At 45.2% G+C, this 13,986-nt stretch overlaps 1 protein-coding gene across 4 annotated transcripts in view; it reads left to right on the top strand.

The window, feature by feature from the left end:
* Window positions 1-12,699, top strand: part of DCPS (decapping enzyme, scavenger) — a 64,127-nt gene extending 51,428 nt beyond the window's left edge. For 2 of the 4 annotated variants that reach the window (XM_080983939.1, XM_080983940.1), the window contains exons 5-6: window positions 5,783-5,893; window positions 12,272-12,699. In XM_080983939.1, coding sequence (XP_080840065.1) covers window positions 5,783-5,893; window positions 12,272-12,538 — 378 coding nt within the window. In that variant the 3' untranslated portion in view covers window positions 12,539-12,699. Of the gene's footprint in view, window positions 1-5,782; window positions 5,894-8,344; window positions 8,507-12,271 lie in introns of those variants that run through there. The other 2 variants (XM_080983942.1, XM_080983941.1) reach the window with 2 other exon arrangements.
* The last annotated feature ends 1,287 nt before the right edge of the window (window positions 12,700-13,986 follow it).

Here is a 13,986-nt window from a genome sequence, read left to right as displayed (position 1 = left end):
GACTGTGAGATTGGATCTGTACAAAGAACCTAAACTCAATAAATAGCTGAAGTTTCTGTACTTTAAGCTATCTTGCCTTTCACTGGTTCTTCCATTTTGGCCTTTTCCCAATAGGGCCCGTGGATCGCAGCATCTCCTAGGTGACCCTTCCCTGTGCCTGGCTTACACTTAGCTTGAGGCAAATAGTAATGTTTTGCGTCATATCAGCCAGTGAACTATGGTTTGTGCTTCCCTTGGAAACCAAGGTTTGATTGTGGTTTCCAAACCTGGTTTGTAGAGCACATGTGAACCATCTTAAGTTAGTTTGAAACGGTGGGCTCTGCTTTCTCAAACCAGGCAAAATGGCTGGTCAGGCAAAACAGTAAATTGTGATTTGCTTCCGACTAGGAAGAGAACAAGGTAACCGCCATGCAGTGGGGAAGGGAGAAGGGGAGAGCAAACCAGATTCAGGGCATAATCAGAACTTCCACCGGCAAGGTTTTCTGGAACCACAGCCACAGCCTCGTCATTCATGGTGGCTCCTGCCACTGTGGCAGCCAGTGGGAGGCCAGCTCAGCCCGGAGAGCTGAAGGGAGGACCAAGGTGCAAGGTGGGAATTGGATTGCTCTGTAAGGCTTTTGGAAGGCTTGTTGAGGACCTACCAGGGTGAAATAAACAGCATTTGCAGTAGCTGTAAACTGCCCCTCATTGTGGACTCAATCTGGGCCCAATATATTATTTTATTCTGGCTGGAACTTGACCAATCTGAACTCTGCAAAGGGTCGTCTCTCACACTCCTCAGATTTAGCTGCTGGTTCGTTGCTCTCTCAGCATGACTAATTGTTACCCTGATTCCAGTGAGAGCAGCATGCAGTCAGAGCTCCAAATCTCACCTTGGATTGTTGCCAGTTCCAGACTTGAAAGGGTGAGAGGTATTTTTAGTTGCAAGCACTTCTAAGAATTCAAGTGCTTGAGCAACAGCTGGAAGCTCCACTTCTCTTTCGTGTATGTTTCTAACACTTTGCATAGAGACCGCATTCCTCATTTGTGTCTGATTTGTTTTTTTAAGAAATAACCAAAAGAGCAATTGCATTTGGGTGGTTTTAAAAATAGTTATTTACTTTAGTTTGATAATAATAATAATAATAATAATAATAATAATAATAATAATAATAATTTATTATTTATACCCTGCCGATCTGGCTGAGTTTCCTCAGCCACTCTGGGTGGCTTACAGGTATAAATAACCCCCTTTATCCCTTGGGCTCAGACCAGTTAACAGGATTTTGTTATCCCATTTGTTATAGGTGGGATGCCATGATTTTACAACTACAGAGATTGGGGGGGTGGGGACTGAGGACAGTGGGGGATCAGAGTGGGGGAACTGGGGACAGTGCCTATGTCCAGGGCCGACTCTTGAAATCCTGGGGAGACCCACATTTGAAAGAAGAGTTCCCAGATCCTGCACACTTTCTGTTGGATCACATTGATGGCATCAAATGTAGAAATCTTCTTTCAGTGCCAGAAGACTTTGGCAGCTGAAGTTTGGACTACACATGCTTGGGTTTTTTTATGTGAAACACAGCAAATAACACACACCCTTCGGGTAGTTTTCACAGTTAGCTCCCAACCCCCTCAAGCTTCATGAGGCCTTTAGCATTGCACATTATGTCATCTGCAGCCTTTACTCCACCTCCTGCCCCCCAGGAAAAGTATTGTGCTCAGAGGGAGGACAACCTGTCCCCATCCATCCTCCAGTGAAGGAGCAGAGACTTTGATGCTTGTTTTCCTCTTCCTTCCCCGTGCCTTTTTTCCTTTTGTATCGTGTCCGTTAGATTGTGAACCGCAAGCAAGGATTGTAAGAGCACTGTACAGATATATTTTAATATCTCTATAGCACTAAGAAAATTTCAAGTAGTTGATATGCTTAAGAATAACGACAGCAACAAAATGTTGCCATGTCATATACTTCTGTTCCTGGTTCAAGCTGCTCCATTCTGTTCTCCCTGGCAGCCCCAGTCCCTGTTTTCTTCCTATCCCTTCCAACAGTCATCATCATTCTTTGCCTACTGAGTATGCACAATCCTCATGGTTCCATTTTGGGAATATATCTATGCTCCTTTTTGAGATTTTTGAGGGGGGGGGGCGATACTATCTCAGTTACATTAAAAACTTGGATTTTTCCATTGAATTATTTGGACGGCTCTTTCCCTGGGAATATCCAAAAATAGATTCTTGGTGTGTGAGCCAGGAAACTGGATGGTTCTCTTTGCCCTTGTTATATCTATGTGTCTCATCCTTCCTCCTCCTTTTCTAAAAGTCTTAATCTGCCCCTGCTCAAAACCCACTGCGAATTATATAGATTAACATTCAGAGTGTGGCCATTGTACGTAGAGCGTATATGCCTACTTGGCTGCACATCAAGTGCTTTAGTGTTCGATTTCTATACCTGTGTTATGTATACATCCAATTTCTATGGTTTAACTTTCCAGTCATGCTCCTCTGCCTCTGCACTGCCGAATAGTTCCCAGATGGCTTAGCCATTTGTCTCCTCCAGCCACCATAAGGCCTTTTTGCTCAAAAAAGAAACCTCCCACCTGTTTTACAAGTGTGTGCCCCACCCCACTTTCTTAAGACCTCTTCAGGAGTTACTCTGATTTGGGAATTTCACATATATTTGGGCAGGGGACTACAGAGAGAAGTGGGATAGCTTTTCCCCCACCCAGTCCCATCCCCTTGGTCCTCTGCAAGCTGGAGGGCAGCTATCTTAAGCAGGGAGTCTCCTCTACTCGTGGAGGCTTCCTGTTCAATGTAGATCACTGGAATGTTTATTTTTACAGTGGTACCTTGGGTCCATACGCTTCAGGTTACATACGCTTCAGGTTAAAGACTCCTCTAACCCAGAAATAGTACCTCGGGTTAAGAACTTTGCTTCAGGATGAGAACAGAAATCGTGCTCCGGTGGCGCAGCAGCAGCAGGAGGCCCCATTAGCTAAAGTGGTGCTTCAGGTTAAGAACAGTTTCAGGTTGAGAACGGACCTCCGGAACGAATTAAGTACTTAACCCCAGGTACCACTGTATTATTATTATTATTACATTTATATTCCATTTTTCCTCCAAGGAACTCCATACACTGTCCTCCTCTGCACATACTCTCTGACACTTATCTCAAGTTATGCCCCTGGGTAGGTACTGTATGGCATAGTCTACAGACCCATTTCGTGAGGCTGCCTCCAGGCTTTCTGAATAATCTATTATTGATTCTGAGACTTGAGAGAAAAGTTGAGTGGAGAGAGCACAATCCTACTGAAATCAGAGAAGCTGGAGAGGAAAGCTGAATAAGATAGCTAATGGTTGAGGGTATGGTTTCATTGCCTTCCCCCTTGCTCCATGACTAGCCAAATCAGAATAAGGTATGCCCAATTAACAACTATACACTAGAAAGAAAGACATAATTTGCATAATGTGTACAGGTTGCAGGATTCACCTTTCCCAACACAGAATTTCAGATTATCCGGAAGCAGAGCATCATCTCATTGTATGCTTGCTTAGCCTGGGATTTCCAAGCCTTTTTTTAATGCATCTAATTTAAAAGTGGGGAAACATAACCTGAGAGGTGGCCTTCTTCCCAGTACCACCATATGGGGGGCCAAAGTGAAGTTGGTATTTCAGCCCAGATGTTGGGTCGCCCATTCTCTGACATGATGCAAAACTATATTTTGTGTTGTTCCTGCTGCATGTGATGACAATGCTTTCTTTAATATCAGAAGTAGGGGATTTTTCTCATTCCTTTCTGGGGGGTCACATGACATGGGGGTCGGCAGAGGGGAAAGAAGGCAGAGCAAAAAATGTAAATATGTACCTTGATAAGTAGGTTAGCTTCTACACACATTCCAACCAGCCAAAAACACTTTTGGGGGGGGGGGAAAGCAGGCTCAGTGAGGGGTGCAGCTTATGGGGCTGTCCCCCAAAGCAGAGGACAACAGATTTTATTTAAAAAATACCTGGTAAAATTCAATAAACGGTCATAAAACCAATTAAAACCATACAAGATATCAAAATTGCAACAGAGGAGGATGAGGTGGAAGGCTTTCCAAGCTAAGTGACTGAAGAATGCTCTCACCAACCCTACTTCCCACATACCTAGGGGTTAGAAACCTGAACCGGACAATGAAAAATGCTTACACCAGTTAGGCAAATTACATGTGCTATCAGCACCACCTCACTCTAATTATTGTAATCGGTTTTCTTGTAGCAACTTTCGTGCACCTTGAGTGGGCCACGGTGATGTGCAGCACATTCCTTTGGGAGTTAAACAACTTTTATATCCAGATGTTTTAACATTCATTCCTGAACGTATTCAGGGAAACACTGGAAGTCTAGCCAAAATATGCTCTTAAGCAACGTTTCTGACAAAGTTGACATTGTCAAACGATCCATTCATTATTGAGAAGAGTTATTTAGAGCGCCCTAGTGATTGGAACCCATCCCAGAGTATCGGTAATGCAATCTCGGAAGATATCAGATGTTTCACTTTCCGCATTTGCTCTCTCAGAGTGTTGGAGATCTTGCTGGAAAATACCTGGGGAACAAGCTCTGCCTTTATCATCCAGGAAGGCAGCATTACCCAGGAAAAGGGATGTTCGCTCGTGCCACCTGCTGCAACTCACACAACCCCAAAGATGCCTCTCCAACTTTTATTGCAAATGCCACCAAGGGACCCCTCCGCAATCTGCCAAGGCCTGTTTAGTGCAAACAGCAGATCCTATGGTAAAACTGCTATGGTATTACAGAATTAAGTGCTCATCCATAAAAAACATAATAGTAGGAATTCAGCATGGCACTTCCTTTATTTCTGCTTGCCAGACAAAACAATCCTCCTTTCCTTCTTCCCCCATCCACTGTTCTGTGGGTTTTCCTGACCCTCCAGAGCAGATTTGGAGGAGAGCAGGAGAAGCCCCATTGCACTAGCAGGAGCCCCTGGGCCTGCTTCTGCTAGCCTGCTGGGTTAGTTAGTGGGTTCTGCTTAAGTTCTATTCAAAATAGACCCATTAAAATTCATGGACCTAAATTAGTGATGTCCGTTAGCTTCAGTGCGTCTTCGTATGACTAACATTTGATACAACCCCGTGTGTCTAGAAAACCAGTCTGTCTTCCTAACAAGGTGGTTTCTATTATTGCTGCTGCTGCTGTGAGTGTTTAATGTATGTCTACATGCAGACACTTATGCATACATTCAACAGCCAACCATCACCCATTGGGAGCCACTGTCTTAGCTGTCATTGACCCTGCCTTCAGGGTATCTTTATCCCTTTCAGGTGAAGGGGCACATGCACGTGCTGCCAAAGGACCCTTTCTTAGTAACACTGAGCCTTCCAAGGGGTATGGTCAGCTGGGCCTTCCCTGCCACCAAGGCCTTCCTTGGCACCCAGAGTGTTCGAAAGAGGCGTTCTCTTGTAGCCAGTAGAATAGGTTACGGCAGAGGTAGCTGTCCAGATGCTTTGGAATGCAACTCCCATCATGCACGGCTATAGGCCATACTGGCTGAGGCCGGTGGGAGTTGTATTCCACAACATCTGGAACACACCATATTGGCTACTTCTAGGTGTGTGCTTAGTTGCAGTTGCTGTGTGGTTCCCAATAAACGTGCTCTGGTTTTTAAATGTGTTTGTGGGTCCGAAAAGGTAGGTGGCCTCTGCCTTGCGTCTTTATTTGGGTGCCTGGAATTCATTATTTGCTTTGGCAGAAGTTAATAATCTTTTCTCAGCATATCTAAGCTCTGCCGTCTATTCTGTCTCTACAGGTAGACGACTTATACTTAATTGCTATCTGCCACTGCCGGGGAATCAAGTCACTCAGGGATCTTACTGCTGAGCACCTGCCTTTGCTGAGGAACATCTCACGAGAAGGGAAGGTGAGCCTCCTCATCTCTTTTTAATTGATTCCCCCTCCCCTTTCCTGGTTCTGCGTTAGCCGAACTCATGCCAGCTTCCTGGTTCGTTGCTGACGATCTGCTTGCTTTTTCTTTCTCTCTCACACCTTTGCACTTGTATACAAAATAAGCAGGCAGTTGTGGCAATCCAGGTGCCATTCCTCAAGGTCACATTTTAGTCACAGGGTGTTCCCCCCCCCCCCAAATTACCAGCTCTGTTTCATTGTGGGGAACTGCAATCCCTGCTCCCCCAAATTAATGGATAATAGAGTTGCCAACTGATGAAGGAGATGAAAGAGGGGGAACCCTAGCCTGCTACTATGCATTTAACAGTGGCCTGATGTAGAAAGGAAGAAAAAAACAGGAAGAAACACGGCTGTAGATCAAATTGCTGTTAAACAGAAAGTTGCAGCTGAAGCTGGCCACCTTGGTGACAGTTAAGATGATAGTGTCATGGTGACCAAGTCCTGCTTTCCACACATCATTAGTATGATACTGGACCCCCACTACAGCTTGAAGAAATGTTTTTATTATGCTACTTTTAAAGGCCGTGTAAGTCACCACTGTACTGCTTGAGCACACGGGGGGATTCAAGAAGAAGAAGAATTCATGTAGACCAGGTGTGGGGAACCATTTCCCTTCCAGATGTTGCTGAACTGCAACTCCCATCAGCCCCAGCAAGTAGACCCAATGGCCATGAATGGTGGGAGTTGTAGTTCAGCAACATTCGGAGGACCAAAGTTCCCCCCTACCTGATTGGCTCCAAATGCAGAGATGAACAGCAGGAGTGCCTGTCTGCCCTCAGAGGAGGTTCCGCATTGCAGCCCTAGGTAGGTTGCAATTATGAATCCAGAGCCGTGATGGGAAACCTCCTCTGAAGATGAGCAGTTGGTGGTGTGTCTCTCCATTGTAGGACCAAATGAATGATCTAAGTGCACGCAACGTAAGTACTCACAAGCACACAGGTAGCGAATACCTGCGTGCTAGTTGGGGAAGGGTCCAACTCAGTGGTAGAGCACTTTCTTTGAATGCAGGAGATCCAAGATTCGATCTCTAGATAAGGATGGGAGAGGCCTTTGCCTGATACTCTGGAGAGCCGCTTCCAGTTCGTGTAGACAGCATTGAGCTTAGATGGACCAATAAAACCTAACTTGGTACAGCACAGCTTTCTTCATTACATCTTCTCTCCACCCTTCACAACAGTGCTAACCTTGAACTTTTCTTTAAGGTTTTGCTTTTGAAAATTTGTTTCTCCCTCTTTGGGGCTAGAAAGCATATCTTACCACCACCCGCATTTGAGGGGTCAAAAGTTGTGAAAAGGATTATAGCCGATCCCCATCCCCCAGCATACATGTGTGATACACATATCAACTTTACTGGCACCAGAAGCAAGAGGAAATTTGGGGGTTGGGGGGGTGGCATCTGAAAGGCCCTCTGTTCCTCTTTAGCTGCTTACTCATTTCCTGTGAATTTTTTTTGAGGCATTTGCCCATGTCAGCATCTCAGCTGGCAATCCAGAAGAATTCATGCTTACTCTTCACAATTTATTTTGAATATTTCAGACCCAGCAGTTTCTACACCATGGTATGGATCTACCACTTCTCCTGCCTATGGTCCGCCCTCCCCCCTCTGCTGCCTCCCCATTTCCTTTCCCTCTGCCACCACTTCTTAGTCTTCTGGGGACAATTATTTCTCCCTAGTGATGAATTGCCTGCTGCCAGACAAAACTGACAAAATGAAATGTGTCTCTCTGGGGCCAGATGTTGCGCAGAACTCTTCAGAATTGAGTGGCACCTTGCCGAACAGCTGGCACCCACATGGAAATTCTGGAGGAATTGGCTTAAAGGCTGGGAGAGACCGCAGTCCTGTGCATATTGAACTCAGGAGCAAGCTCTGAGGCTTGCATTGAAGGAAACATGGGTATAGAATTGAGCTGCATAGATCAGCTTTGCAAAAACTATCCCTTCTCTGCCCACCTAGTGTGTAGGGTGGGCAGGTGAAATGCAGGACAGAGCTCCTGCCCCTTTAATTTTAATTCTCTCTTGCACACAACTATTAAAGCTGCAGGAGACCCGCCCTCTTTTTCACCCAGCTTTCATCTGTGCTTTGGAAATGACACGTGCATCACTTAATCGCTTCAGAAACAAGAGGTTTTTCCTAGCTAATGGTGCATTTTAGCAGCATATCATTGATAAGGTCTTCTGGTTATTTCCATGAATATAGAAGATGTTCAACAAGGGTTGGTAGGGGCATTGTGCTCTTCTGAAACAGTCAGCCACAAGTTTGTGCCCCCCTTGGCTTGTGAGGTCAGCTGACAGTGGTCAGGCTGGAACAGAAGGGTCCGCTGAGGGGCTACAGCACTGGTGGTGCAGGAGGCAAGGAGCTGAAGATGGTTTACTGGAGACCCTGATTGAGACCTGCTTCCTCCTTCAGAACCTGACCACAAGGCGCTCCAAAGTACCAATGAAATCCCAGGGATTCAGGCACATAGCTAAACAGGAAGACAGAATAAGATAAGTTTTTTTCCACTTGCAACCATACTACTTTCAATGTCTACCTTCCCTAGGTTGCATTTGTAGACTTGTTTCTAAAATACTTTGAAGAGATCTGTGTGAACAAAAATGGAACAAAAATGGAAGCTTTAACGTGTATCCATCCCCTTCTTGTCCTGTGTACAAGTGGGAAAACCTCTCTAATTCCTTCTTCCTGCTTAGCTTCCTGTTCAGCCAGTAGTAGAGGCACACAGCTGAAAATTGTATGAGCTTTTCACTTGTCTTTTAAATATTCTATCCAGGGTGGGAGGGGACTGCCTTTGTATAAACGACAGGTAGCAACTCGGAACCAGTGCAACCAAAAATAGCCTTTATTCCATTTTTCACATTTTCACCTATGACTGGGTCCTAACAATGGCTAAATTGTTGACTTGGGTGATAGTGGAGTTAAACAGAGCCAGGTCAGTCTGTTTCTGCTTCCTGCCATGAAATCCAACAAGTTCATGCCAGCATCTTTGCTTCTCCTAGCCACATCCAGATCCACTCTGGGTTCCTTGGAACTTCGCTTATGTAGTTTTAGCACAGAAAAAAGTTTCTTTTTGGGACAATGTTGGTTTGTGCTTCCCCCAAGGGTCCTCAATGGCTCCAGAGAAACAACAAACATCACTGAGAGACGCAGGAGAGGAGGCAAGGGTAGGGATCCAACTAATTCTGAAGACAGACCTCTGGCAGTAATCCACAGGGTCAGAGAATCTTGGAACAGAGTAGCGTAGAGCAGCCTCTTGAGTGTTCTGCAAAGCTAAATTGGACAGAGATGTGGAGCTTGAAAGAGCCTCAGTGGGGAAAGGCTGGACACAGTGGGTTCAGAGAAATGCCCCGTTATAGGAAAGCGACTTCCTGATGGGTTTGGGGTCTGACATAGAAGGTGATCTTGTTGAGGACAACGCTGGGTGCAAACGACAACTGTGTTAAATCAAGCATAGAGTTGTTACAGCCATATCAACGAAACTTTCCCACCGTCCAGTAGTAGCTTGGTCACAAGAGTCCCCGGAACAATCTGAGCTCCCAGCCAGCTGACTGAAGTGCCCCAGGCTTAATACAATTTCTGGGAAAAGGTCCTGCTAGATTATAATTTTCCTAGAGTTAATTAATATCTGAACAAGGGCATGGACATACTTACTTATATGAGATGTGACAAACGTTCTGGGGACTAATTCTGGGGACACTCTATTATGCATATTGGCTGAGACAGGAAAATACCCTCCTCCCACAAATACTTAGCTTGAGCTATCCTCATTTCCTCAGGTGTGTTTTTTTAAACTCATTGTTCAGGGCAAAGCCAAAAAGCACACATAGTCTCAGGATATGAGCAGAGTTCCATCTGAACAAGACTTCTTGCTGTGTATGCTGCGGTGGAGCGTGGGACCAAAATGCTGAGAGATGCAAGAGCTCTACTTTACAACATTTCTATGCAAAGTTGAAACGTCCTGCATCCCAGGAATAGAGCAACATGATCACTTTCCTGTAGGTTGTTGTTGTAGAGGAAAATCTCCAAGGCAAATCAGAGAACTGATGTCCCATTCAAGGGATTATCTTTCCTGATAGCAGTTACCCTAGACTGTCATGCTAGAAGAGGCTTTGTACAAAGGAGAGTTCTTTACATAAAAGGCAGGCTTCCTTCCAGAGATGTACCTAGCTAAGTAGCAGAGGTGCAAACTCCTCTCTGCCTCCTTCCTTCCCCACAGACCTTTGTGTTCTGGAGACTTTCAGCCACTCCTTTCCACTTTTACACATAAATTAATCTATGGGGCATAAAGGGTATGTGCCAAACAAATTAATTTACATGTAAAAGTGGGAGTTATTGCCTGCAAGTAAGCAGAGGGTTGTAGCCTTAAGTCACACCATTACTGTATTTATTTTTCTGCTCTGTTGGCCAGTTTGACAGCACCTTTGACCCCCCCCCCCGCCCCACCCCCTTAGGCTATTTCTAGTGATCTCTGTGTGCAGAAAACTGCCTCCTTTACATGTCTATTCCTATCATCTCACTGCAAAGCCAAGGTTTTATTTATACATCCTTTACATATATAGGTTTTCTCACAGAGTGATGGTTTCATGACACACAAACCCCTCAAAAAGAAAAAAAAAAGAAATAAGGTTTTTACTTTACAGAACACTACACAAAGGAGCATCTCCACCCCCATTGTTCAGCCTGGACACTGAGATCCAGCGCCAAGGGCCTTCTCAGTAGTGGCGTCTGCCCTGTGGAATGCCCTCCCATCAGATGTCAAAGAAATAAACAATTATCTGACTTTTAGAAGACATCTGAAGGCAGCCCTGTTTAGGGAAGTTATTAATGTCTAATGCTGTATTGTGTTTTTAATATTTGATTTGGAGCTGCCCAGTGTGGCTGGGGAAACCCAGCCAGATGGGCGGGGTATAAATAATAAATTATTATTATTATTATTATTATTATTATTATTATTATTATTAGAAGATGGTGCTCAGGGTTATCTGGCTGTAGAGCAAAAACGACGCAGTTCCTCTTTGGCTCATTCTGGGGAATAAGCTGGAATTGGGATCCTCATCTGGAACAGAGTTTGCCCCTCCCAGAACCAATGAGATTGTCTCTGGAGTGTTTATTTTGGAATGCGCTGCTTTTCTCTCACTTTCCCTCCCTCTTTTTCCTGATCTTTTCCAAGGGGGTAACTAAGATAGCTTCAAATTGAGTTTTTGTAGGGGGTCAGCTGACATATGCTGCCTCCGCTTGGAGGCAGACAAAAATGCTTTTTGCTTGATGGCCTTTGCTATGCACTGATCTATTTGTGTTCCCTGCCCCATTGTGCTGCCTCAAACCTTTTTGGGGGGTGAGGTCAAGTGGTGTGAATCGATTCCCTGCTTGAATTCAGTAGAATTTACTTCCAAGTAAAATGCATAGTTAGGGTCAGGGAAGTAAAACCAATGTGGGTAGTTACCGTATTCTCCTCCCACCCCCACTTTACCCCCTGGAAGAATTCGGACTAGAATTGCAACACAGTTCCCAGGAGATGAAGTCTGAGACTGGGCCAAGGCTCGCTGCATTCTCAAGCAAAATAAGAGCCCTGGTGTTTCTGAAGGGGATCTGACAAGTTCAGTGCCTCTGTTTATAGCTTTGATTACACTTTCCGGTAATGAGAGCCTGTAACTCGCCAAACCCTCCAGTGTGATAAAAGTTGGAATGGAACGCAATAAAAGCCAAGCAAGGTCCCTGTTTAGGGAGAGATGCCAGCAATTCATCTTTTCCACCCACCATGCTCTCAACCCAGTGGGCCTTGTTATTGAGGTAGCCAAAGGGAAATAAGAATTAAAACAGATGAGCAGAACAGAAGGAGCCCCACGTGATGCATCTGTTGCGGGGGTTTTCTGCTTTTTACGGCTACTGAGTATCAGGGAGACAATGAGTGAGTTTGTGAAACTTCCGCACACATTTCTGTGTGCTGCTCTGGTTCGCCAGAAGCGGCTTAGCCATGCTGGCCACGTGACCCGGAAGCTGTACGCTGGCTCCCTCGGCCAATAAAGCGAGATGAGCGCCGCAACCCCAGAGTCGGTCACGACTGGACCTAATGGTCAGGGGTACTTTTACCTTTAAGCGCTAAGCTGAGTCCGCTTTCATTTGCCCTGGACTTTTAGCTCAACAGATTTCCTGGGGCCAGAGCCTTTACTGAGAGCACTTTTTACTCTTCCGTTTTGTGCTGATGTAATGGCCACTTTTGAAAGTATTTGGAGTGGTGTGTGAAATGCAGACAAACATCTCATGTTGGCATGATTTGTGGTGCGGTTGCAGAAAAGATTGGCTCTTGCTGGTTTCAAGCATTTTTCCCCCTCCCTCCAGGAAGCCATAGTGAAGCGCTTTGGCATTGGTGGGGCACAGCTGCGAGTTTACCTGCACTACCAGCCCTCCTACTTCCACCTCCATGTGCATTTCACCGCCCTCGGCTACGACGCTCCTGGATGCACCGTGGAGCGAGCCCACCTCCTCTCGGATGTGATCGACCACCTGGCGCGCGACTCCCAATACTATCAGAAATGCACCCTAACCTTCGCCCTCCGGGCAGACGAACCCCTGCTGAAGAAATTCCAGGAAGCTGGTCGCGTCTAAACTCTCAAAAGACCGTTGAACTAAGTGTACATACGTTTCATAGGGATTGTTTTATATTGCCTTTTTAAGACATTTTGTTTACGGTTTTGTAAGATTGGAGGTTATATTTTGTGTTGCTGTTGGAGCATTTCCGTCCTGTCAATAAATGGGTATGTTCTGGATGCGTTGACTTTTTTTCTCCTTTTGGGAGCATGCTTTGGCACCCCTAGTTAAAACACCCCTCCCCAATCTGGTGTCCTCCTAATGTTTGGTGTGTGTGTGTATTCATTTTTGCTTTTAACAATTATCACACATATGGTAAATCTTAGACATTCTACACATAGGATTCTCTGAATCCCAGGACTTCCCTCCATGGTTTGCCAAGATATTCTTTTCCAACTGCATTGTAAAATATTCTCTTAAAACTCATTTTTTACCATAGTGCTCACTACACTGCGAGAGTTTTTTTAAATCCTGCCAATGTTTTGGTCCCTAGACTCTTCCCAGAGTAAGAACTAAGCATGAGGGCGACAATCCCCCTTATGCTGTGGTTACCAAGCACCCGACAGACAGGTGACGGTCAGACACTTAGGAAAACCCAGATGTCATAATGACATCATGTGATTGTCAGGTGGGATTTCCCACCCACCTGTCAAAGTTGACCCGTGGGAGCCAAAAAAGGTTGCCCACCTCTGCCCTAGAGAGCTACAACCAGTCCGGATGTATAGTAGTGATCTCAGTGGTTCATGGGTCTGATTCAGTATACAGTATCTCCATATATACATTGTGTTCCTTCCTCCCCTAATCCCAAATGCAATCTGCAATCTGGTCCTCCTACAATTAAAATTCCTTAAGGCTGCAATCCTATATATATCTATATATCTATATCTATATCTATATCTATATCTATATCTATATCTATATCTATATCTATATCTATATCTATATATATATATATATATATATACACACATTAAATGGGAGTAAGCCCTGCTGCACACAATCATACTTCCAAGTAAACATACATGGCAGTGGTGCCAACTTGAATAAAATATTTAGGGAGGGGGCACCCTGCCCCCCCCTCGCCAGAAAGATTCCAGAAGGACAGGCAATCAGGGGGAAGCCAGAACCAAGCAAACACAGTCCAGGGTGAGGCCTCCTGGCCCTTTCTAGTTTTCCATCCCAAAACAGAGTGTTCTGTCGCAACTGAGCATGCTCACTGAAGTGCTTTGAGGGCAAAACTATATAGGGTTTACAGGGAGGGGGGCTGGGGATACTGCCTGTTGCTAGGGGAAGAAGAAACCGGATGTGTTGTGTGGCAAGAGGTGGAGGGGAGGGGAGTAGAAATTAGCATCTGGTGCCTCGGATTTCGGCAGAACTTTGCTGAGTCTGTCAACTCCAGGCCACAAATAAAGTGCTTAATTAAATAATTAAAGGCTCCCATTCTCCTGGGAAGCCGCCCCACTGCC

Source organism: Podarcis pityusensis (genome assembly GCF_964106645.2).
Source record: "Podarcis pityusensis genome assembly, chromosome: 15".
Taxonomy (NCBI): domain Eukaryota; kingdom Metazoa; phylum Chordata; class Lepidosauria; order Squamata; family Lacertidae; genus Podarcis; species Podarcis pityusensis.
This window is presented reverse-complemented; position numbering and strand designations above follow the sequence as displayed.